This window comes from Chlamydotis macqueenii, chromosome Z (assembly GCF_036417535.1).
Source record: "Chlamydotis macqueenii isolate bChlMac1 chromosome Z, bChlMac1.mat, whole genome shotgun sequence".
NCBI lineage: Eukaryota > Metazoa > Chordata > Aves > Otidiformes > Otididae > Chlamydotis > Chlamydotis macqueenii.
Genome location: NC_141593.1, coordinates 799,413 through 823,760, shown reverse-complemented (window position 1 = coordinate 823,760; position 24,348 = coordinate 799,413). Strand labels below are relative to the sequence as shown.

At 41.8% G+C, this 24,348-nt stretch overlaps 1 protein-coding gene across 4 annotated transcripts in view; it reads left to right on the top strand.

Moving 5' to 3' along the window:
* Window positions 1-24,348, top strand: part of ME2 (malic enzyme 2) — a 35,497-nt gene that overhangs the window by 10,386 nt on the left and 763 nt on the right. For 3 of the 4 annotated variants that reach the window (XM_086771522.1, XM_086771520.1, XM_010130678.2), the window contains 14 exons: window positions 6,334-6,467; window positions 7,811-7,960; window positions 9,890-9,965; window positions 10,714-10,875; window positions 11,404-11,507; window positions 11,854-11,963; window positions 12,075-12,172; window positions 13,051-13,164; window positions 13,262-13,376; window positions 14,338-14,480; window positions 18,194-18,296; window positions 18,923-18,993; window positions 19,713-19,811; window positions 20,178-22,698. In XM_086771522.1, coding sequence (XP_086627648.1) covers window positions 6,334-6,467; window positions 7,811-7,960; window positions 9,890-9,965; window positions 10,714-10,875; window positions 11,404-11,507; window positions 11,854-11,963; window positions 12,075-12,172; window positions 13,051-13,164; window positions 13,262-13,376; window positions 14,338-14,480; window positions 18,194-18,296; window positions 18,923-18,993; window positions 19,713-19,811; window positions 20,178-20,327 — 1,629 coding nt within the window. In that variant the 3' untranslated portion in view covers window positions 20,328-22,698. Of the gene's footprint in view, window positions 1-6,333; window positions 6,468-7,810; window positions 7,961-9,889; window positions 9,966-10,713; window positions 10,876-11,403; window positions 11,508-11,853; window positions 11,964-12,074; window positions 12,173-13,050; window positions 13,165-13,261; window positions 13,377-14,337; window positions 14,481-18,193; window positions 18,297-18,922; window positions 18,994-19,712; window positions 19,812-20,177; window positions 22,699-24,348 lie in introns of those variants that run through there. The other variant, XM_086771521.1, reaches the window with a different exon arrangement.

The window sequence follows — 24,348 nt, the reverse complement described above, 5'->3', positions numbered from 1 at the left end:
CCCAGCTCTTTCTGCCCAATTTATTTTCATCTATGCCTTACTGAATGGAATCATAGAATCATAGAATGGTTTGGGTTGGAAGGGACCTTCAGAGGTCATCTAGTTCAGCCCCCCTGCAAGGAGCAGGGACATCTCCAGCCAGATCAGGTTGCTCAGAGCCCCGGCCAACCTGGCCTGGAATGTTTCCAGGGATGGGGCATCCACCACCTCTCTGGGCAACCTGGGACAGTGTTCTACAGAATACTTTGAGAAACTCTGATAAGATTACCTTTGTTTAAAGAACCAGTTCTCTTAACAAAGATGTTACATGACCTCACTGACTTCTGGCAAATAGCTGAACGGTGTGTTTCCAATTCAGAATAAAAACAAAAAAAACCCAACCCAAAGTTAAAGCTGGTTGGACAAAATAAATAAGGTAGGACAAGAAAAGGTGAAGAAAGATTGTATGGACTTTAAGATCCAAAAGCAGATGCTCCCTTTTCCCTTCCCCTACCCTTTCTCACCATGCTGGTTTTTGACAAGTTTGATTTCTTTTGTTTTAGTATTTTTTTTTAAGACTGTGTCAGTTGAGTTGAGCAGCCAGGGTGTAAAATACGCAATGCTCTTCTGCCTTTCTGGCAAAACCAGGATAAACAGCATGTGAGAGGTACTGCAAATGGTAGTTGTCATGTCGCTAAGAAATGCAGTCCTTGAAATACTACCAGCACTTCCTGATCACTTGTGAAGAAAGATCATAGAAGGCAGGAAACTGACAGAAACTGCTAGTTTCCGCGCACACACACACCAAGCCCAACAGTCCCGCCACAAGTCTTTTGTCCTGCCCAAGTGATTTGGAAATGAAGGGATTGCTGGATGGAGGTTGCATGGCTGTGCATCTGCAACTTTTATCATCTTCCTTGAGATCTGCATGCTTTTACAGGGAATTAAATGTGGAAAGATGGAACTGTTTAGTCTGTAACCAGCTTTTATCATCTGTCTGAGAAGGTGCTGTAAGTGCCAAAGGTGGGAGGTAGCATTGCACCTCATTTAGCTTAGATCAGCTATTCTGCTCAGGACTCGTGAACTGCTGGGGTGCTGGGTGGAGGATGGAAGGAAGCTGTTGTTTTTTAAACTTTTTAGTTTCTTTTTTTTTATTATAGGATAAGTGCCATTAAAGGAGAACAAAACCAGTGACATCTGCTGAGTTAGAAAAATAGCAATTTAATTAAGTATCTCTGAGGTGTTCAGTGATGCTATATGGTGTAGGTGCACCTTTTGGTCATCAAGCTCATGATTTGCGATCTGCAGCTTTACCATAAACCATTGGTGCTTGGAAACAAACCCCAGAGAGGCTGGCTCCTTTCTTGCTGGTTTGTGAAGGCTTTCTGTTTCTGACTTTTTCCCCTCTTCTGCAGCAGAATGCTTTTAGTTGAAGCTACGTCGTTAGTAAATGAGAGCTACTGCAGGTTAGCTAAGTCTGGTTCAGCAACCAGAGTGATTTACGTCTGGTTCCACACATACAGAGGTGGTACATCAACTGCTGGCATCTTTCCCTGCAGAGAGGTGTAAGGTCTTTAAAGGCTTAGTAGCCTGGGGAAGGTCTGGGGCATTTCACCATTCAGCAGGGAGGAGATTGCTGTGCTGTCCCAGCCGTGCCTTCCAGTATATATACTCTGCTGGTTTTGGAAGAATAAAGATAGGAAAGTGAGTTTAGAAAATGAAGGAGGAGAGGAAAAAAAAGGGAAATTTCCATGTTCTACACTATGCTCATAAACTCAGAGAAACTTTGAATCTGTGGTTGAGATAGCAAATACACCTTTGATTCATATGAGTGAGCTGTATTAATTTGCAGTGGAGACATGTTGTGCAATAGTGAACTTTGTGATTTAGAAAAAGGAAGCGGGGTGAAGACAAGCAGCCCACAATCCAATGTAAGATATACTTTATTTGAAAAAAGTTTATGATGCTGCTTCAAAGCCTGCAATATACTGCTGGATATGTTAGAACAGTGATTAGAAGTGACCTGAAAACCATTTGATTAAGTCTTCCGTGCGAAGCAGGCTAACTCATTTTCCAAACACCGGCATGTTTGGACGTAGTCTGCCTTTATGTCTTTATCAGAGACTTTGAATGGTTTTTTTGGGATCAACTACAAGTTTCCTATTTGTAAGCTTGCAAGACTTTGCAGGTGGAGAAGTAAGTATCCCAGCTAATACTCCTGTGCTTAGAAACCTCTCAGTGTTACTCAGTGGTGCTGTAAAAGTCACGCTTGCAGGGTTCAGGTCTCCCGGTCACCTTCCTGCAAAGCAGGCAACCAGAATTTTTGCATGCTGATATTTATAGCACCGCTCGCTTTGTGTAGTAGAGCCCAGCTGTTAGGGCTGCAGCAAGGTCCAAGTGCCAGCTAGTTTGTGGATTAAAGGCACAGTACATGGTGATTCAATGACGAGCTTGTCTTAACTAAAAAACTGTCAACACTTCATTGTACTTGCCTTTTTTTTTTTTTTTTTTACCACAGCAGTACGTTGGTTTTGTTGCAATGAATTTGTCCATGTGTATTAATTCATTTGTGGTGTTTGAAGTGTGCTGGGTTTTCTCCTAGATGCTCTCCCTGCTTTGCCTGTGCTGTCTTCGAAAGGACACCTGGTTTTTCTGAGCTGTAAAGAGGATTAAGGAAACTAATCCAAGTGAAAGTCAGTGGATAACACTCGGAGAAAGGACACCTAGTGCTGCGGGTCAAAGGAAACCAAAGAACGATCCCTTGTGACTTAAACCCAAGTCGTTCCAGTATGTAGTCGTTTAATCCCAGTGGAAAACCAGAGAGAATTTGGCCCTTGACTAGATTCTGGAACGTTAAGTACCTTTGAGAACATCAGTCCCGGTGCTGTGAATTGCTGAATGCCTCCTCTGTCACTGGCACCTGGTCGCTGGTTCTGTCAGACTGTCCTGGGGTTTATAAAACGAGGGAAGTGGCAAGGAAACGGGTAATACTGCAGCTCCTAGGCTAAGGAAAATCACCGTCCCGCGAGGTGCTTACGGGGAGCAAACCGCAATCGCGAATCCAAGCCAAGAGGCAGCTGATGGTCACGGGCAAAGATAATGGGAGTACAGCAAGTGTTGGGAGGGCTCTGGGTTTTTTATAGTGCCGCTCTGGGCTAAACTAGTTCTGTTCTAGTTGGAACGAGGATTAAGTTTCTGCATGGAGGCTGATGGCATTCAGGTTCCTGAGTCAGGCTTGGGCAAAAAGTAAAGCGTCTTTTAATGTGTTAAGATCTAATTGTCACGTAAATAAGCAGCTGGAAGTACTTAGTACCACTTAGAGAGTTCACTGTGTTTGGTGTTACTGTAACTCCAGACACTCTGAGAAACTAGGTTGTCTCTAGGCTGGAAAAAAATGTGAATAAACTGAATAAAGATGGGTAGCTGTTCTGCTTCGTAGTAACCTCAGGGCACGCTTGATGTTACTAAGGACCCAGGTAGTTTAAGGTCACTGGTTTCACTGTACAGGGAAGTTAGGGAAAAGCCGTGTCCCGGTGTCATGCTAATAATGGAACTCAGAAATTAGGTAGACTTTATTTTTTCAGGGACTGGAGAGTTTCTAAGATGTAGGTTTTTCTAGTGAGTGTTTCAGCTAGTTTAGAGAAAAATGTCAGTGTAGCCAGTACGGCACCACTGAGGGGGTTCTGGCCTTTGACATGCCTTAAACTGGTGACATTCGTGGCTTTACCGACCAGTGTTTATATATAATTTTCTGAAAAGAGACTACGCTGTTTTTTTTTTTTCTTCTTCGTATCTGGAATCTTTTGGCATCATTTTTGTTTTTGTAGTGCCTAAAGCAACAGTCAAAATATTACAGAAGTTTCCCAGCTGTACTCAGCTTCCTATCTTATATCGGTTGCTCTGCAAGTACAGTGTGTGTGCTGAGAAATGGTTGTTTTAGAACAGCAGAAACAGCTGATGGTAACAGATTTAGGGGCTAGGTAGGGAAAAGGAGAAGGTAAGTGATATGAGTTTGCGTGGTTTGCTTCCATGCAGCTTTGGAAGATGCATTTACGTTCCCAGAGCATCTTTCAGTATTTGTTGTGAAGTATGTAGAAGTGAAACTGAAGCAGATTCTTTGCACTGTAGGAAAAAAAGTATGGCATGCAGTGTGTATTCCTCGTGTTGGTTTTTTTTTTTCTTGTGATGGTGGTGCTTATAGGTTATGTTCTCAGCGGAAATTTTGGATTATACAAACTGGTTTTCAGAAAAAAATAGTCATGTGGGTAAAGTGACTGTTACACTCGGCAAAAGACCAGCAGCAAGGGTAAAAAGTTCAGGAATAAGCTGTCAGCTGAAATTCATTTACAGACGGTATTGGAAGAATACTTGAGAACAGCAAGTACATTAGGAAAGAAAAAAATGGTTTGCGAGTACTCACAAATAGTAGAAAAAGGTATAGCAGAAAAACTAAATTGAGTCTGGTATTTGATGTCAAATCTACATGGAGGATTGTCAGAAATTTGAGGCTTTGATCTGTTTTAGGGTTAAATACTTACACTTTTCTGCAATAAAGCATTTTGAAGTATTTTTTTTTGCAAAATACTGAAGCTTTTTTTTTTCTTTTCTTTCTTTTTTTTTTTTCTGTAAGTACTGTAGTTTGCTTTTTAACTCTTCAGTTATTTTATGACTTTAGAACATAGTGTGGATTTGCTACAGAAAAGCAGGTGGCCTGCTTAAATCAGTGTAGTCCAAACAGCTGATACTAAATGTGATTTAAATGAGCAAAGAGAAAAAAAATGTTAAGGTATTAATTATTTTAATTATGTTTTTTTTTCCTAAGGAGTTGTTATGTTGGTTCTAAACTCTTCGTGTGCTACATTACACTGAGTATAGACTCTAGAGATTTTTTTTTGTTAATGGACAAACTTTCTACGTATAGCTGTGAAAGTCTATTCAGACATAAGCAGAGGTGAAAAAATATGTATTCTAATCTCAATTTGCATCTTTTATTCTGAAGTGGGAAAATATTATTTTTTTCTCTTGTGATTTTTCTGATTGTAGGAGGAATTTGGAGTGTGATTACAAGGCATAAAAGAAACTTTAGAAAGCTTTTTTAAACTTTTTTTTTTTTAACTTGGGAGTAAGAAGCTGCTTCCAGCCTGGGGAAATTTGAGAGAATGTGCTCTTGTTTTTTAATCTGGCTGCTTTAGTAAACAAAGGAAGTGTTGTTTGTGAGCAGAACTGATGTTTCTTGTTTCCCTCTCTTTCAAAACGTTGCTACTAGCAGACCTTTCCCTTTCCAGTTCGGCTTTTGCTCACGTTGATGCACAGCCTTGGCACAGCAAAGGCTTTCCTGGGTTTTCAGCTCCTGCGTCCGCAAATATTGATTTAATCATTCACTGAACTGACCCAGTTGGATAAATTCAAATAAGGAAAATTTATCGTTGCTCTCTTGGAAGGGGCAGACTTACAGTGGGGTCAGTTGTTGTCGGAAGTGGGATCAGCACTTTGAGCCAGGTTGGCTGGGAACCTGGACTCAGATGGTCTGGTGTTTCGCGAAGTTACGCGGAGGAGTTAACTGCCCTGGGAAGCTTCCTGTCTGTCTGTCTGCACTAGCAGGGAGCTCACAGCTGGCTGTTACGTCTCTTACTGAATGTGATTCTTCAATAATTCAAGTTGGTGTTTAAATAACAATAAATGAAACTCTTAATCCACTTTGGAACAGGAAAGAATGGAAGTCACGGCATTTTTTTGTGGTTTGACTCTTCTGAAACTTAATTTGTTACAAATTAGGCCTTTTGGTGGTGCACCACTAGAGTTGAAAACAAGAGATAAGTTCTAGCCGTAAGTAAAAATGAAGGACTTGGGTTGAATTCTGATCTCAATAGAAGCGTTAGGGCAATTCACTCCCTTTGGAGTCTGGCTGGGTTACTGAAAGTGTGTAGAAAAAAAGCAGCAAATGGAGCAATTCGGGTAAACTTCTGTGGACTAAATGTTACTGTCTGTGATTGTTGGGACCAGATTGGGTGACCCACATGTTCCTGGTCAATCTTGTGTTCCTATGAAATAATTCAAGAAGCAGCTGTTCTTTTACTTTTAAACCTTAGCCTGTCTACAGTGGGATATCTTAGTTATTCTCCAGTTTCACAGAGGGAAATGAAATCTCAAATATCTCAGAGATGTGGAAAAGCTGTGGTCAAAAGGAATACCCGCAAAGGATGAGGAGAACCCCAGCAGAGGCAAATACATCCAAACCCTGCCTGCTGTGGCACCTGCCATGAGAAAAGGATGCAGTAGATAGTCAGAAATGGTAAAGAGAAATATATTATACATGAAATGCTGCTAATTATTTCTCACCTCTCTTGTTTTCAGGGTATGGCCTTTACATTACTTGAACGACAAATGCTGGGGTTGCAAGGACTTCTGCCTCCTAAAATAGAGACACAAGACATTCAAGCTTTACGCTTCCATAAGAATTTGGCAAAAATGACTGACCCCTTGGAAAAGTAAGGACTCTGCTGGCCTTGTTTTGTCATGCAAGTAAATGGAAGTTGCTGTAAAGTACTGCATGGGGATAACCAAACGACGTTTCTGTGCCTCCACTGGGTTATTTTCACTTTTGCACAGAAATCTGCTTTCACCAATTATGCATTCACCACATGACTAAATGAGGTTGGGGAGCTTTTTTCTTATATATCACAAGGTAACAAAAAAGAACGTGCACAAGTTACCCAGTAACAAAGCTGCAAACCTTGCTGTAATATGTATTTATGTAATATGTAAGATTTGGTTGGCAGGTTGTTAGAGCACAGAACTCGTAGAGGGGAGGAGGGTGCAGCTAGCGCATGCTAGAAAAGTATGAGAGAATGAAGGTAAATTGAGGGTTTGCTAATTAGATATGATATTCATAGACAGTAATTACTGCTAGAAAGGAATTACAGGGTTAGAATTTTGACTCTTATAATGTGTAATTTTTTAATATTAGTCTTTTTTTTTGTTTAACCCACTGGTTTGGTGAAAAAAAAAAGTGTGAAGGATTTTGATTTGGCTTCTTTAGAATGGTGTGTTTTTAGCATCCTAGTGCTGTTTTCATATAAGCCTATGTATATCTGAATGTGAAAATATGCAGTCTCCTAAAGGCAAGAGGAGTGCTGGAGGGGTTTGAGGCTTACTGGACCACATCAAAACTCTTTTGTCCTCATGAAAACCAAAATATGACTTCTAAATCCACATCATGTCACTTGCTGATCTGAAACACTCATGTCATCTGTACTGGCCAAGTGCCCAGCTGCTCTAGCCTAAGAGAAATCGCTAATTAATTTTGTTGGGTCAGCAAGAGTGAGTATGAATTGATACGGGGTGGGTTGGTAGGTAAATTTGCGAAAATGCAGGTTTCGTTTACACACCTAGGTAAGTCCTTCACAATGAACTTTTGGTTAGAAGTTAATTTGTTTTATGACTGTGTTAATGTTAGGATTAACGAGACCTTACTTTTTTTGGATGAAAAATGCTTTCACTGATAATTTTTTTTGTTTAATAGCAATGAGACTTCCAGCTGCATCCTGTAATAAATCTGTGGGTTATCTTTTATCACAATACATTAAGTCTATTAACTTGTTAGCATGCATGGTATGTCATATCCAGTATTTTTACTTCAGCTTTTTAGTACTGCTGCTCTCTCTTTTCCAACTTTGTTTAGTGCTCAAAGCCCAGCTTGAGTGGAAGCAGGAATTTCATGAAGAAATATGAAGCAAGTTTGTGTTTTGCTTTTACATTTTTCACACTGTTTTAAGTAAGCATAAATGTGAAACAATAAGAGTGTTTTTTTTTTTCTTTTTCTTCATTTCAGGTACATCTACATAATGGGAATCCAAGAGAGAAATGAAAAATTATTCTACAGGGTATTACAAGATGATATTGAGCGGTTAATGCCAATTGTGTACACACCAACAGTAGGCCTTGCCTGCTCCCAGTATGGACACATCTTCAGGAGACCAAAGTAAGAACAATAGATACATATATTGCTGCTGCTTTTATTATAATTTTCACTGTATACTTGTCTGAAATTTGGAAATGTTTTACTTCATTTTTGTTTGGATTCAGCTACACAAGAATTGCACCAATTCAGGGCAGTAAAAGTTCATTAAATAATATCTAAAGACCCAGTTTATACTGGAAAACAGAACATTTGAAAACAGAAGTGGTAACGTGTCATGTCAATACCACAAGTGCAGGGCTTCAGCCCCATTTCCAGCTCTTCCTAGATGCCATACAGCTCTTTAATTCTGAGGAGAGTGCTGTGGCTTTCTCCAGCTCTCAAAATGACATCTGTGAGTCTGGGGATCTGTATCAGGACAGAGCTGTATAATCCTCCTAGACGGGAGGAAAGTGTAGATTGAAAGGGATTTCTGGAGGTCATCTGGTCTCACCCTCTGTTCAGGAGGGGTAACTTCAGGTAGATTCATTTGATAGATTCCCCTGCACAGAGACAGAAACACGAGCACACGCACACCCGTGCAGCAGGTTTGCTGGAGGAAGCTCAGGCTAACTGTGGCTCTGGCAGAATCGAAGCTGTGGCCAACATGTTCCTGCTGGCGGTGAAGGGTCCCAGTGCTGGAGAGATTCTCAGGATGCTTTGCGGAGCAGCACAGCATGATGCCTTGGGCACAGGAGCGGAGGCCAGCGAGCTGTGTGTGAGAAGAGATGTTGGCAAAGCAGGAAGAGAGAGGCTTGACTTACAGGAGCTCAGCAGACCCCGTTGGGTGCAGATAGTCCCCGTATTAGAGCTGTGCTACTGGGAGTCCGCCTTCAGTTATTCTGACACAGTAAACAGGCTTGGCTGGGGTCTGGTTTGGGTTCAGCAGTGACTCCAGAACAACTGTTCAGGTTCTTAGCTCTGTGTTGAAGAAACCAGTTCAGACTGGCAGCCATTTCAGCTAATTTCCATGATAGCCTCACTGCAATTCAAAGTGTATTTCTGGAGCCCTCTCGCTTGAGGGCTTTAGCGCTGTGTGGAGGAAGGGCTCATCCTTCACTGCCATGAGCGCTCAGCTCTGTAGTGCAGCTGCTGTGATAAAGACAGTAAGAAACTCATGGTTTTGCTCCTGATCTGCGGTGGGGGATATGAAGGATGTACTCTTCTTTCTCACAAACTTCCTTTCCTCTTCCACATCTCTCTGTGTATTAGAGACCAGTCTAAAGACTGTCCTCCTTTAGAAGTTGTGCAAGAAACAGCAGCATGGACAGGAGCTGAGGAGTGCCCCGTTCTTTCCCAGAACCAGCACTTTCCAAGTGTTGGTACTTTATCTGTTACCACCTCTGCTAAGCCTTTAGTGCCCCCTTTCCTCCTAACAACAGAGGGCTTGCTCAGGCAGAAGAAATACAGACACTTCTCTTCACCTCTGCTCCTTTCTGCTCCTTTGCTTCCCATCCCACCTTCCTGCAGAGTCGCACTCAGCAATGGGAAGCACTGTTCTCCTCCTGCTCTTGGAGAAGACAGTATGCTCAGTCCCTGTCTTTCTCTTTCCTTTTTTTTTTCCTCCCCTCTCCTTGTGAACTGACATTCACTAAGGTAGAGCTAGGCTTAGGATCATCTTCCCTTCTCATGTCCTTACGGAGGAGCGTAGGTTGTGTCATGTCTGATGCTAACACCAGAGGTGTTTTACCCTAGAGGAGTATTAAAGGTGAATATTTGTAGTTGTATAAAATCCAGGTGATATCATGAAAAGTATTTTCTGTGTTCTTATCTTAGAGTGTCAAAGTAGCAATAGACTTGTGTATTAGAAATTGTCCTTTGAGTGGTTTATGTCAGTGATTGCAACTCTTTCAGTTTTAAGAAAATTGTACTGTTTGACTTGAGTTTTACAAAGCAAGGTGAAATTTGTAATTGCTACTTCTAAAATATTTCTGCTGTGTTTTTTTCTTCCAGAGGATTATTTATTTCTATCTCGGACAGAGGCCATATAAGGTCAATTGTGAACAACTGGCCAGAGAATGATGTTAAGGTAGCACCACTGTGTATTTTTTTTCCTAGTTGTTATTTAATCTCAATTCATCTTCTTAAGATTTGTAAGTATTTGATGGAATGCTAAGTAATGCATCCGTGGCTGTTCGACAATGATGGCAAAATGCAGATAGTGAAGAGAATATGTACCTTGAAGAGCACTGTTTTATCCTAAATATGAGGGTTATAGTTCGAATAAATAGTGATGATGGGAACTAGACTTGCCAAACTTTTTTTTTTAGTTCCTTGTTCCACCTTTTGGGGAGATATTTTGGGGTGTGTCAACTTACTGTGTTACATAGCAGTAGGAGAGGTGATATTGGCCTCAGATTAGGGTGCAGAAGTAGTAGTTGGGAGGCCCAAATTTTGCCGTTAAAACCTGTGTGACCCAGTTGGGTCATGAATCAGAAGGGGAGATAAGGTGAGTGACACTTACCTTAACTTTTTGGTGTCTGGATTTACAAGTGGAAATCATAAACCCAAGTTAGAAGCTGCAGTTCCATACAGTGGGTTGGATCCTTCCCACTTAGCTTTCAGGGATTTGGGCAGTGGATTTCAGCAAAGAAAAAGGAGCATAGCAGATTCTAACATTAAGCATTATTGCTTCAAGCAAAATATTCCTTGTAATCTATTCTTTGACTGTACAAACATACCTGAATTTTTGCTTGGAAAAAAAGCCACAATAGGTATCGCTCTGAAGTTTATAAATTTCAATAATCATATATAACTGCACCTGCTTTTGTTTTCAGGCTGTTGTCGTCACTGATGGCGAAAGAATATTGGGTCTTGGAGACCTCGGTGTGTATGGCATGGGAATTCCGGTAGGAAAACTGTGTTTGTATACAGCCTGTGCAGGAATACATCCAGATAAGTGCTTGCCTGTGTGCATTGACGTTGGAACTGATAATACAGTGAGTATGACAGAACTTTGCCTGCCATAAGCTATCCCTGTGAAAAGTATTTATTTAGGAGTATTTGGTACTATAAGCTAAGATTTTTATTTGAGCACCTTTATTGAGGATAAACCTAAACGTTTTATGTAAGGGTAAATTATTTGGAATTCACTATACAGTTACGTATCAGTGATTGAAAAATGCCAGTTAATTTCTCAGTGAAATGGTGTGTTTGGAAGTAATTTGAATGCTGGAACACTGTAAAACAGACAGTCAGGTTGACCTGACCGTAAGAAGCTGAAAATGTGAATCAGATTTATTAAAGCAGTTTATTGTTCGTGGTATTGATTTGTTGCATTTTAAAAGCAGACAGCACCAACCTCAAGTGCCAGCTGAAATTACGGAACATTGATATAGACTGGAGGCAGTTACAGTGGCTATATTAATGCAGTATCTTTAGTGTGAAATGTGTTACTGTGAACTCTGGGAAGTGTATATTAAGGAAGTGATTCATCCAGCTGCTATCTCTGATTTATTCTTTTTCAGACACTCCTGAAAGATCCATTTTATATGGGCCTGTACCAAAAAAGGGATCGCTCACAGGTCTACGATGACCTAATTGATGAATTTATGGAAGCCATTACAGACAGGTATGAGACTGAATATTCTGCACGGAAATATGGCCAAAACTGATGGCAAAAAAAAACTCCATAACACGCTGTCCTTGAAACAGTCATTTAAGGAATAAGAATAAGACTAGAAGTCAAGAGACATGGCTGTATTTCTGATTCCGTAATGATTTTTCTCTGTGACCTGGAACATGCTGCTTGTAGTTGTCTGTTAAATACGCACAGAACGGAGATGGAACTGTTTTAAGCAGTGAAAGGCCTGAGGACATCTTGTTTCCAAAGATAATTGATTACATGCAGGATTTCTTTTAGAAGGATTGTATTTCGTTATGTGCCCTGTGATAGGAATATTTGCCATGTTCTGTAGGTATGGCCAGAACACCCTTATCCAGTTTGAAGACTTTGGAAACCACAATGCTTTTCGCTTTTTAAGAAAATACAGAGAGAAATATTGCACCTTCAATGACGATATTCAAGGTATAGCCTTTGTTTATATTCCTTAATATATATGCAAAAAAACCTTGCCTAAACCCATAATCTGCCATGTCGATCTGTTCAGCTCACCTTCTATTTGTACTGCTTTTACAGGGACAGCTTCAGTGGCCTTGGCAGGACTGCTGGCAGCACAGAAGGCCACTGGTAAGCCACTTGCAGAGCAGAAAGTGCTGTTCCTTGGAGCAGGAGAGGTGAGTTCTCTTAAGGGCCCTAGAGCAATGAGAGATTTAACTGTGTATTTTCTGGTTCTGTAGGACTTGTGGAGATTCACTGAGTTCTCTGAGTTCCGTCGCAGAACATTTTAGATAAGACCAGTTGAAATACATTAGCAGAAGGGACTGCTTGCGTAAAGATGACTATCTGAAAGGTGTTTAACATTTGCAAGGACTTAAATTTTTCACTTTCTTACACAGACTTGAAAAAAGCATCAGAGACTTGTTTGTAGTTGAAGGGGAATTTACCATAAAATTATGATTTAGTAAGGAGGGGAGAAAGAACATCTTGTTCATTTTTATAGCGTTGGAGAGAAGTGCACAGTGGTTTTCTTAGCAAGTCAAATCAGTGTCTGTTTGCAGCAGACTCTAGTTATTTACTGGGGCAGCAGTGTCAGGACCAGCACCATGCTGCTTGGTATATCAACAAAATTGCTTCCATGGTGCTGACAAAATAACTTAATTAGCTGAAAATTTCTCCAGCTGGGGAAGGTCCTAATTGCAGTAATTGGTTGATGTTGTGTTGTTGCCTGAGCACTGAGCCCTGCTCTGTACTTCTCCCTACCTTATTTCTCCTGCCAGGCTTACCCCCTACCTTATTTCTCCTGCCAGGCTTAGCAGCATGTGCAGTGAGCCAAGAGAAGGGATGTGGTGGGCAGCACTGCCAGCATCCGCTTTCTGCCCTCTGTCTGTCTGCACTGTTGATGCAGGCAGACATCTGTCTGTCTAGGCAAACATTGCTTGCGTTTCGAAGCTGACTTAAAAATTATTTTTGTGGGGATCTTGAACGGGGTGGTTTTTGTGATGACAGACCTCTTTTGTGACTTGTTAAAAACTGAAGTACTTTTATCCACAAGGCTGCCCTGGGCATTGCAAACCTCATTGTGATGGCGATGATGGAAAGCGGTGTTTCTGCTGAGGAAGCCTACAAGAGAATATGGATGTTTGACAAATATGGTTTACTGGTTCAGGTAGGGGTGCATCATGCCTTGAAATATGACAATACAGATGGCCAGTGCTTTCCATGTTCTCCTCACAAAAAAAAAAAAATCAACTTTTTCTCTATAGGGCCGAGAACAAAAGGTCGATTCCAATCAAGAACCGTTTACGCATCAGGCTCCAGAGCAGATACCAACGACATTTGTAGAGGCAGTGAACGTGCTTCGGCCTTCAGCTATCATTGGTAAGTAAGGTTATTTTTGTTTCTGTGTTCCCATAATTTGGTTATTTGCTGCATTTAATTTGCTAACATGGCTCCAAGGAAGTTGGTGACAGTGATCTGTATTTCTGCTGGTGTAAATAAGATGAAAATATGAGATCAGTTTTCTGCTTGAAAATGTACTGAGCTGCAGATTGTCTCTCAGTACATCCTCCATTGCAGCTCTGGTGCTCCTTCTGCATCTTGTGTCTCTGTTAGGTGCTTCCTCTAGTCCTTGTCCAGCTGGTGCTGGACCTTTCTTAGAAAACTCGGAGCATGTTCTCAGGCACTGCATGGCCACAGTGAACTGAAACTGTAATGAAGGGCACTAAGAGTCAGGAAGACAAAAATATGTGTGTCTTTTTCCCAGACACATTTGCAGCAGGAGCAGCCAGTGAGAGAGCAGAGGTCAAATGGGATTACAGGTATTTCCTGGTACAATGCTGCAATTTCCTTTCCATATGATTTATTTGGAAAATAGAAGTTTTTTGGCTGGGTAGCTATCCTGAAGTTTGTAGCTGGGGTACAAATGTACACCTTTTTAATGTATTTGTACCCGTGTGTCTGGGTGTGGTCAGAAATAGCAGTATCAAGGAAACGTGCATTGCACAGTTGACACCCAGCTAGGATGAATCATCTGTGGAGAGCCTGGAGTTCCTGCTTGCTTATCCAGGGCGGTGATAAGTGTTCTTTACATAGATCAATACAAAAAAAAAAATCATGTAAAATAGGCTTTTGGAGCACATCAATTAGATGTTCCTGTGAAAACAAGAATTTTAAGCAGCTGCTAACAGAGCAGTGCCTGGTTTCCATCTCCTGCTGTTAGAAAAGCCTGCGACGCTTTGCTCTGTGTAGGAGGCTTCAGGGGTGACATGAACTTAATCCACAGTCCCTGTCATCTGCCCTGAGGCAGCCAAGTATTGATTCTATTTTTATGTATCTCCAGGAGTTGCAGGAGCTGGGCGGCTCTTCTCTCAGGATGTGATCAAAGCAATGGCCTCTATCAATGAGCGACCCGTAATATTTGCACTGAGTAACCCTACAGTGAAAGCTGAATGCACAGCAGAGGAAGCATATACGCTAACAGAGGTATGTAATGTTTGAAACTTAGTGATAGAACTCTTCACTGACTGTGAGAATGCAAGAACTCAGATTATTGTATTGTTCTTTGGATTTATTGCTCTAATAGTACAGATCTTTCTTGTTTTCTGGCAAAACTAAATGGAGATGATTTGAAAAGAAGTCTTGATTTTTTAAAATAATGACGTTTTGCAAAGCTTAAAGTAGCCTAAATCTTGTTACTGCTTTTTAAAAGAAGGAGCACTAGGTACTGTTTCATAGCTGTGATCAATTAACTGTTTCCCACCATGCTTTTAAATTATTTTGTTTTTTAAAGCAACATCTTGTGGTAACATCATGATAGAGACTAGGTGCAGCCTTTAAAATGTGATAGTTGAGTAAAATCCTTAAAGCAAGTAATGTCCTTGCATCAATCTGGGAATTCTGCTTTGCTTTCAGCCATGTCCTCGTGTCTGCAGGTCAGAACGCGTATCATTGACGGCCACGGTGGTGGCCCTCTGTCCTCCCGTTCCCCTCTCACAACGCCTGTCTCTCGTACACTGGCACCACCAAAGGTTGAAATGAGTGAACCAAGAATAAACACACCTCGTCCTGCACCGTTACCTCAAAGCCATGACGCTGTGGGGTGCTTGGGGAGGGGTTGAGGTGGGGGTTTTGGAGTGAGGTTTTTTTAATAACACTGTCGCCAGCACATCCAGACCTTGATTTTGCCTTTAATGAAGCAAGTCTTTTATCCTTCTGCACAACTTTTTGTATAAAACTAATCATCTTTGAAGAGAGCCTGAGGGGAAGGTGGTGGGGCAAGGGAGCATCAGGCAGAGCGTGAGCTTTAACACTTTGAGCTGGCTGGTAATGCCTTGCCTTTATGTTGTGGACTCAGCTCGCTGCCACCTCTCCCCTGTCCACAGGGCCTGCCTGTGGACTTCAGGGGAGGAGCTTGTGCAAAGATGTCTTTTATTTTCTTACTTTTTTTAAAAAAAATATCTGTTCTAAGTGAAGTGACTCATATATGGCAATGAGGAGGTGGAGCTCTTTCCTTGTTTCTGGATGCAGAACAATGAACGCCTTCCTTCCACTGTTAGTGTGGCTTGGTTTCCAGCATTACAACCTCAGCAGTGTTCGCTTCACGGGGTAGAACTCCATCGTCTCCAGTTGGCATCCAGATTCTCTTCCGTGTTACTGGGCCTGTCAGCTCAGAGGGGACAGGAAGGATGGGGAGAGGCTCCTCAGCAGGGCCTGTTGTGACAGGACAAGGGGTGATGGCTTCAAAATAGAGGGAGGTAGATTCAGATCAGATATTGGGAAAAAATTTTTTACACTGAGGGTGGTGTCACACTGTCCCAGGTTGCCCAGAGAGGCGGTGGATGCCCCATCCCTGGAGACGTTCAAGGCCAGGTTGGCCGGGGCTGTGAGCAACCTGATCTGGTTGGAGATGTCCCTGCTCCTGGCAGGGGGTTGGACTGGATAGGCTTTGAAGGTCCCTTCCCACCCAAACCACCCTGGGATTCTGTGATCCTATGACTCTTGCTACAGAGTTTTGCAGGTCCTGAGTGAGTCTTAGGCAGGAATAATATCCTCTGGACAAAATCTAGAGCTTAGCTTTTAATAGTAAATGAGAACACTTTTAAATTAAGATAATTTAATATCTTTCAGGTAGCTTGCATTAGCCAGGATAGTGAGTTGGACAGTGTTCCAGTATATAAAATTAAATTCCAATATCTTGGATAGAAAGTAAACAAGAGCTAGTTATACAGCCAGGCTTTAGCTGGCATAAATAAATGTAACAACTACAGGCATCTCTGATGGCTGCAGGAGGCCAGCAACACTGTCAGAGGGAGACCCAGCCTAACTTTTGCTTGCACTTCTTATAGAGTGTCAGCAGAGCAACAGATGTTTTAAGGGAGGAGGCTCACTTGTTCCCCACGGCTGTGTGTTGAGTCCCAAGGAGCTGGACCTCAGGGTAGCTGTTGCTATCAGACGCAGAAGCAAGACAGTGCTGGTTAGATTCAGGTGTCGTAACATGTCTCCAGTGAAGGAGCTGTGTGAGCGTAGTGCTATTTTAAAGGTTTGTGCTAAATGGAGAGAGCATCTTTCATTTTCTCCTGTATTGGATCCATATGTCCTTTTAGTCATTATTTTCCGTAAGTTACAATTTATAGACATGGGTTATTTGGACATTTAAATATTACTGGTCAGTAAATGAACAGGTGTAATTTTGTTCCAGTCCTCATTAATAAATTTAGTAAAGTATCTGACTTTTTAGACTTTTCTCCATATCTAATGTTTGTTTTCATAACGCTCTTCAGTTCTCTGAAACGTACTTGGCTTACCTATAGTTTCCCCTTCAAAATGTATAATACTTTTTCCTTTCAAGATACAGCAATTACCTAGAAAACCCTCTCTGACTTTAGTTACTTTGTCGCTTAACTCACAAAGTTTGTCGTGCAATCAAAGGAACAGAGCTGTCAGCCCCATGCGTCCCCTGGCCTCGGGAACAGACTGATCCTGGCTGGTGTGAAATCTGAGGCTAGACTAGGATGAGGATATCATCACTAACCTTTTATTCCTTGTTCTTTTCCCACTAGGTGGCACCTGTAAAAGCCTGAGGATGCTTTAGTACCTCTGCCACTGCCTACTGCGTGGGCTTTTCTTGTGTTTTAATTTTCATTGTCCTTTGGTTCTGTCCTTGAATGTGTCTGTATGTTTTGTTCCCTACACAAGGTTATTGTCATGGGTATGCCCTAGCATTCAAACGCAGTTCCTGAGTCTTCAGCTTCTTTGGTAATTTGTTCTCAAATGTCGTGGTCCTGGGGAGCTTTAAATACTTCAAAGTAATGTTATTAAATCTGTTACTCAAAAGAAAGTCAAGATTTTTCACTTATAGGGGTTTTACTGCTTGAGGAAAGGCTCATTCATCTGGAGGGTATATTTCACACTCCAAACTCTGGATTTGTTTTAATATTTTTTGCTGATTAAAATCCTTTTCAAAGAAAGGATAAGCAAACTGCATTATTGACTCCTCAGAGCACTCGGCGATAGAAATGTGGTACAGCAGTCCCTCCATTCACCCTCCTCGCCATCAGTAACCAAGTGACCCTTTCTTACTGTACTTCTACTCCAGTCTCCTTTTGGAAGTGAGCGCTGTTCAGCTGTCTTTGTACAGTCCCTGTGGTGGTGGGTCCTGGCTGGGGGCCATGGTTCCTGATACACGGTTATGATTCTAATAATGGGTAACACACGAGTGCTTTATTTTGTGTGTGAGTAGTTCCTCTCAGTCTTTGCTGTCTTAAAGAACAGTGGATGATAAAACAAATGGATTGCTTCCGTTCCTTAGAAAGCTGCGTAATTCAATGTGTGTGCTTTCCTCTTTTGCTTTCCAGATGTTTGCTGTAAAAACGTTGCATGTTCTGCAGCTGCAGAAACAGGCAGATGCTTACTGATTCTTGTCTCCCTTCCAGGTTCTGCTGGGAAGGGCGGGTTTAGTTCTCGTCCTTCTGGGATTATAGGAATTGAGTCAGCAAGGGATTTAAGTATGTGCTTGTATCCAGTTGCACTCAGTAAGGCCTTCTGCATTTGGCTGTGTGCTCCCGTACCTTCCTCGTTCGTAGATCCAACTGGGAGCTGTACGACTCTGGTGTCCCTGTATTTCATGACGACTGCATTGCTCCATGGTGTCGGCTCTTTAGAAGTTGCCTGACTGTGATTATTCCGCTGTTTAACAGGGCCGTTGCTTATTTGCCAGTGGCAGTCCCTTCGAGCTGGTGACTCTGAAAGATGGAAGAACTTTCAAACCAGGTCAAGGAAACAATGCTTACATTTTTCCAGGTAATAAATAAAATCGTCTTCTTTTAATCTTTAAGACTAGGCTATTAACACCGCTCCTTGGGTTCCCTTGCTACATTAGGCACAGTTAGTGAGGCAGCAGGAAGAGGTGTTACCAGCATTTGAGGCTGAGAACTCCATCAGAAAATGAATGAAAGAAAATCAGTTAAGGATGGATATTAGGCGTGTGCAGCTACATGTGTGGTATGCACACTGTGAGCTCACCCAACTGGTTATTTCTAAGAAAACACACGGGTGTTATTAAAGGCTTTGAAAGCTGCTGTATTATGGGTTCTTCTGCTTGTTTTGGGGGGGGAGGAGAAAATAATTGTCAATATGCTCCTCTTGAAGTTAGGTCTGCGCAAGTGAGGGTACAAAAGAAGCACTAGGAATATTTCCCTGCCTTCCCCTTTTCTCTCTTTCCTCCCTGAGCTGCTAAGCTCCAACTCCTTGTCAAAAGCCACACATTATGGTAAATGACTAGCACGTATGGTAATAGTTTCACAAATGTGTGTGGAAAGCAATGGGAATATTTTTTAAAATAACATTCTAGATGACTCGCAGCTTCTTGGCAGCAGGCTGCATATTTTAAAATGATGTGACTCTAATGGGCAATAATTTTATTGTAGGTGTGGCTCTCGCCGTGATCCTCAGCAGTGTTCGACATATTAGTGATAAGGTTTTCCTAGAGGCTGCTAAGGTAAGGGTGGAAGCAGAACAGGCTGTGGCTTCTGACGGTGGATGGGCAATTTCCCAAATCTTGCTGAAACTCCCTGGTTTCCTGTTTGGTTTCTGTTGGTTTTATCTCTCGCCAATGGAAAAGAAATGGATTTTGATCAAACAAAATTGTGAGAAGTATGAGCTTCCATTGCAATTTCAATTTTTTTTCACCCAGGAACCAGGCACCCAAATAGGAAATCTGTCTATGTGTAAATTGCCTTCCAGCCTCTTAGGCCTGGCAGCAGGCCTGCCTCTTCTTCCCGCCCCGCTCTGCGTGCCACAGGTGATGGTGTGGTTGGGGATGCACGTGGCCCCCCAGGCTCCCACCCTCTCCAGCCTTTCCACTCTGGAGCAGAAGTGCCTACCCCATGGGAGTAGCCGGTGAAGCAACTGGCCAAACACATGGGCAGTCCTGCAGACATGTTGCACGCTTAGAACTTCCGTGGTTATGGGTAGTTCACCCTTCGAAAAAAAATAGGGTCTTATTTTGCTGAATGCTTACAAGCAGAACTTGCCGATATGGGCTCAGATCGCAGAGTTGATCTCTGAGAAATTTGAGATTTTGAGACTGCCTTATTCTAGTGCTTTGGGAACACTCTAGTAGTAAGAGCTTGGCAATTTGTTTCTCTCAGGTGTTTTAGCATGTTGTTGGTCCCCTTTGGGATGCAGTACATAGAACTTGTTTGTTTTCTGACTCAGGCGTTGGCAGAACAGTTGACCGATGAAGAACTTGCGCAAGGAAGACTTTATCCTCCGCTGTCTAATATCAGGGAAGTTTCTATTTATATTGCTGTCAAGGTGAGTATGAAGCATAAAAGTGGACTGTACTAAAAGTGTTTCATGTGGACATTAACTTGCTGAATTGCACATGACCCCTGAACACTAGGTGCTTGGGCACAAAATACCCTGTTCTTTGTGCCTTTAATAAGAGGCACTTATAAAAATCTTGAGCTTGTTGGATGCTTCAGTTTGGCAGTGGTGATGGGCCGAAATTATGCTCCTTCGATTTCTGAAATTAAATTTTCAGATCCCTGAAGGTAAGGCACTTGGGAATTGTAAAAAGGCTTTGGGGTTTGTCTTTATCCTAAACATACTGCAGGGGAAGCGTGGGAGTTATGTGAATGTAGTAAAAGGAACAAACTGCATGGTGGTTTAACTTTCCAGGTTATGGAATTTTTGTACGCAAACAACATGGCTTTCCATTACCCTGAGCCTGCAGACAAGAACCGCTACATTCGATCAAAGGTTTGGACATACGAGTACGAATCCTTCATGCCAGATGTGTATGACTGGCCTGAATCTAAGGTTCACTGATGCATCAGAAGATCGCACTCCTCAGGCAGTATCTTCTACTCTGCAGGGATCCCTTTTTCAGACCAATTTAAATCATGATCTTTGAGTCTTGTAATTTATTCTTGCTCATTTTGTTGTCTTTTTTTTTTTCCCTTCCACCCTGTTTTTCACTTGATAAAGATTTCTCCACACTCTCCCAAGCACCTGATAAACTATACAGATGATGGCATCCATCACAGGAATCAGAGAGCTCTCCAAAATTAATTTAAATAATGTCATTGCATTTCTAGCTTAGAGCCAGCACCACACTAAAGAATTCCATAAATGAAGTTTTAGCTACGTGCGTTTGATGATGAACTGTAGCTCTCTCATCACTGCTCATTTCCAGAATGATTTATTTCTGCTTTTAATAATCAGTCTTCTAATTGTCTTGGTCTTGTCACACTGCATTATCTGTGACATCACCAGAGAGCATTTGTCCAAAAAAAAGAGGTGGCTTAAGACAAATCTGACCGTCTTAACAGGCTTTCTCTTGTCTGGTGTTCAAAGATGCCCGTGTCCAGACTTTCTTGTGGCATTGGCTGCTGTGTTTCTTTGAATGTGCTTTAAGGAGCAGCGTAGTGTGCAGCAGTGTTTGTATTTTGTGTTTTCCTCGTTGTGTGAAATCTGTTATCGGGAAAAATGTGATCTAGTTAAAATTATCCTTGGAAAGCCTGAAGATAATATTAATCACTTGATAGCTTTTAAAAGCAAAGCTAGGCTGTTGCATAATAAATTGTATCATGTAAAGGCAGGATCCGTTCTAATCTACGGAAATCCTTCAGAGATTTATACAAGGAGATTTCCTGCAGTGCACTCCAAGGTGATGTACCAGAGGATTTTTGTTTCCTTTGTTAATTTTTTTCAAGGTTCTGTTTCTTCTGAGCTACACTGGTTTCTCCCTTGCATACCCTTCTTCTCACAAAAAGACTTGTGTGTGGTGTTTTCGTGACATCGCTGACTCAGAAACTCCTCAGTGGACTCACTGGCCACTTTGAACAAACCCCTCGCGTGCAGTCGAGGAAGCTGAAACAGAAGGTGTTACAGGCAGCTATTGACACGCACATTTACAGAGGATTGAACACTTCTTGTAGTCTCGGTCCAGTATATTCAGCTTAGTTTGAACACAGGACTCGAAAGACCTAATGCTTAGAAGCTCTAAGTTGATCTAGATCAGGAACTAGATGATCTCTAAGGCCCCTTCTAACCCAAACCATTCTGTGGTTCTACAATCACTTCATCTTCCTCACTCTGTTTACAGGTTTAATTTGTCAGGGATTTTGTGTGAAAACAAAAATTGCGAGTTGAATTTTTCCTTGCAATGAGTAGTACTGCACATTTGATACAGATACCACAATGTGCATTCCTTTTTGTTCTGCTCATATCAGGTTTGAGTTATTTTGTATTAGCAGGCAAGGACACACGGCGATAGTTACAGTCCGTGACTTCTCTAAATCTGGTCTGTGTAACAAGAACAATGGTATATCAGGAACAGAAGCTGTTCCACAGCTTGCTGCATCAAGACAAAAAAAAAAGGAGAACAATAAACAGATAGATGTTCAAGTGCTATACTGGCAAACTTGAATCCAAAGAGATAAGGAAAGCTTGCTCAAGATTTAGCCAAGGCAAGCGCCTCTCTCATATCCTCATTTGTATTGGAAAATGCAGAATAGGTCCAGAATGGAACAGGGAAAATAGTTTCCGTACCCCCTTGGACATGGTGTCTGGCACTTACTGCCTAGCATCTGATTTTAAAATTATGGTCATGTATTAGATAAAAAGAACGGTACCCTTTGGGAAGGCTTTACCTAAGTGAGGAAAGAAGACTGATTATATAAATACAGAAAATAGTGATGTGGGGAAAAGATGGCGTAATCAAACTGTGGCGAAGTGCGGTTTGGTGGGGTTCGAAACGCTGCGTTGCCAGGTTGGGTGACATAGGCGATTTGCGGCTTGTATATGTAAGTAGGTGTACAAAAAAGACCAACACACAGATATCATGTTTTTACAAAGAATGCTTTTTTTCATCTATTTTTGCTATGCCTGGTTTTTATTGTATTTAAATTTGTGATCTGAGAAATAATTTATTTAGTGTACAAATTATTTTTACCTTCTGAAAATCCAACTCTAGCTGAAGCCTGTCACAGTGTGTCAGTGGAGTTCTGCATCATTGGATTCACGTATATTGGGAACGCACGCTTCCTCACTTCTGCCGACATACTAATTAGGCAGATGAGTAACTATAATATCCCATGCACTGATCTTGTGTCCCGGCTGACAGTGATCACAGAGGCAGGGCAGTCGGTCCGTAAATACAACTCTCTCTTACACAATAAAGATCTGCATCCATCTATTCAGTCTGATTTTTTTTTTTTTTTTTTCCAGGCAAGAAGTGCAGTCAGTCATGGCTCACGATCAGTGGGCACTGATAGTACGCAGGAAAACCTAGCGCTGGGGAAAATAGCATTACCTGCGCACAGCAGGAGTCTTGCTCTGGGCAAGAGTGGTTTTGGTTCCCAGAGGGAGCTCCTGTGAAGGAAATGCATGATGGCCGCTGTCAAGCGGAGGGAAGATGCCTGTTTTGTGAAGTGCAGTCCTTTCCCTTCCTGACACAGGCTCCCTGCTGCCTGTCAGCTGATGCTGAGAGGGATTGTTCAGAACGGGCCGGCAGTGGGATTTTTGCAAGTACAGATATTCCTGAATAGTTTTTCTGGAAATCCCACTGCACAGATGAGGAAAAAACAATCTTTTAAATGATCCAGAGGCTTCAGTCACAATACAACCCTGATGGGGCTGCAGGTGGGTCGGAGCTCTAGAGGGAGAAGGCCTGACTGTGTGTCTCTAACCTGTCCCAGACAGAGCAGCTAAGTGGTACCAGTTAGGTGCCATCTATGCATATGCACCTGTGGACTTTGTTAAATCAGGTTCTGTGGATCAGCGATGGCTTGCAATATGGACACGGCGTAATTTTACCTTTAATATATAGCCACTGTTTTCAGTTAGCAACAGGTAACGTGTCAGCTCACAAAGTTTTAAGTGCATTTTACTCTCCCTTTCATCTTCATTTTAATTTTTTTTTTTTATAAAATATACAGATTCATTTTTGGTTTTGTGTATTCTTCAGATCTAATTAGTCTTTGAATTAATTACAACTGCTGATCTTGCCGCTTAGTAAAGAACCACACTGTCCTTTTTTGTATTCTCCTTAACCTGATTTTTTTTTCTATTTGCTGGCTTATTCAGAAGCATTTACTGATCTTTATCTACACAGAAAATTCCCTTACACAGTTAAGCTTATACTGTTCTTTAAAAAAAATGTTACCTAAAGGATGACGAGTGTTCTAGCCACACAGCTCTGATGACTTTTGCCCACCGAATGGTATTGGAGTCTTTCTGTCTTCTGTGAGGATACTATTGGGGATATATGGAACGCTTCGGAGAGGATCAGAAACTCCCACTGAGGTCAGTAGCTCAGTCTTTTCCAGGACTGGTCCAAGACTTGCTTCCTTAAAATCAGCATGAGCAGGGCTCAGCCAGCCTCTTGGCAGTAATGTATAGAATCGTTTAGGGGAGGAGAAGAAAGGTAGCTAAGGGAGCGCAGCCTGTCTTCTATGAAATATGTGTGTTCTTGCTCAAAGATGTTACAAAAGTTCGTTCCTGAAGCATACGCCCATGTGCCAAAAATTGATATATAGAGGAAGATTATTAAAATGTTGTGTATGATAGATTTTTAAAACCCAAATGTGACTCCTGGCATAAATTCTTGGTTATGTGTATGAACACTGATGTTTCATGATGTTGTGTTTGTTTTCCAAGCCTAAAAATGAAGCGACACTTGCAGATCGGTGTTTAACAGGTTTCCTGTGTCTTCATACTGTTTTGCAGGAGGGAGTAAGTAGCCCTTTGTCACACTCCTCCGGTAGTAACTGTAAAGATAAATGATATGCCTTTTAGTTTTTCATTAGCAGCCCTATTTAGTGAGTGCTCCTGTAGGAGAGTGGGG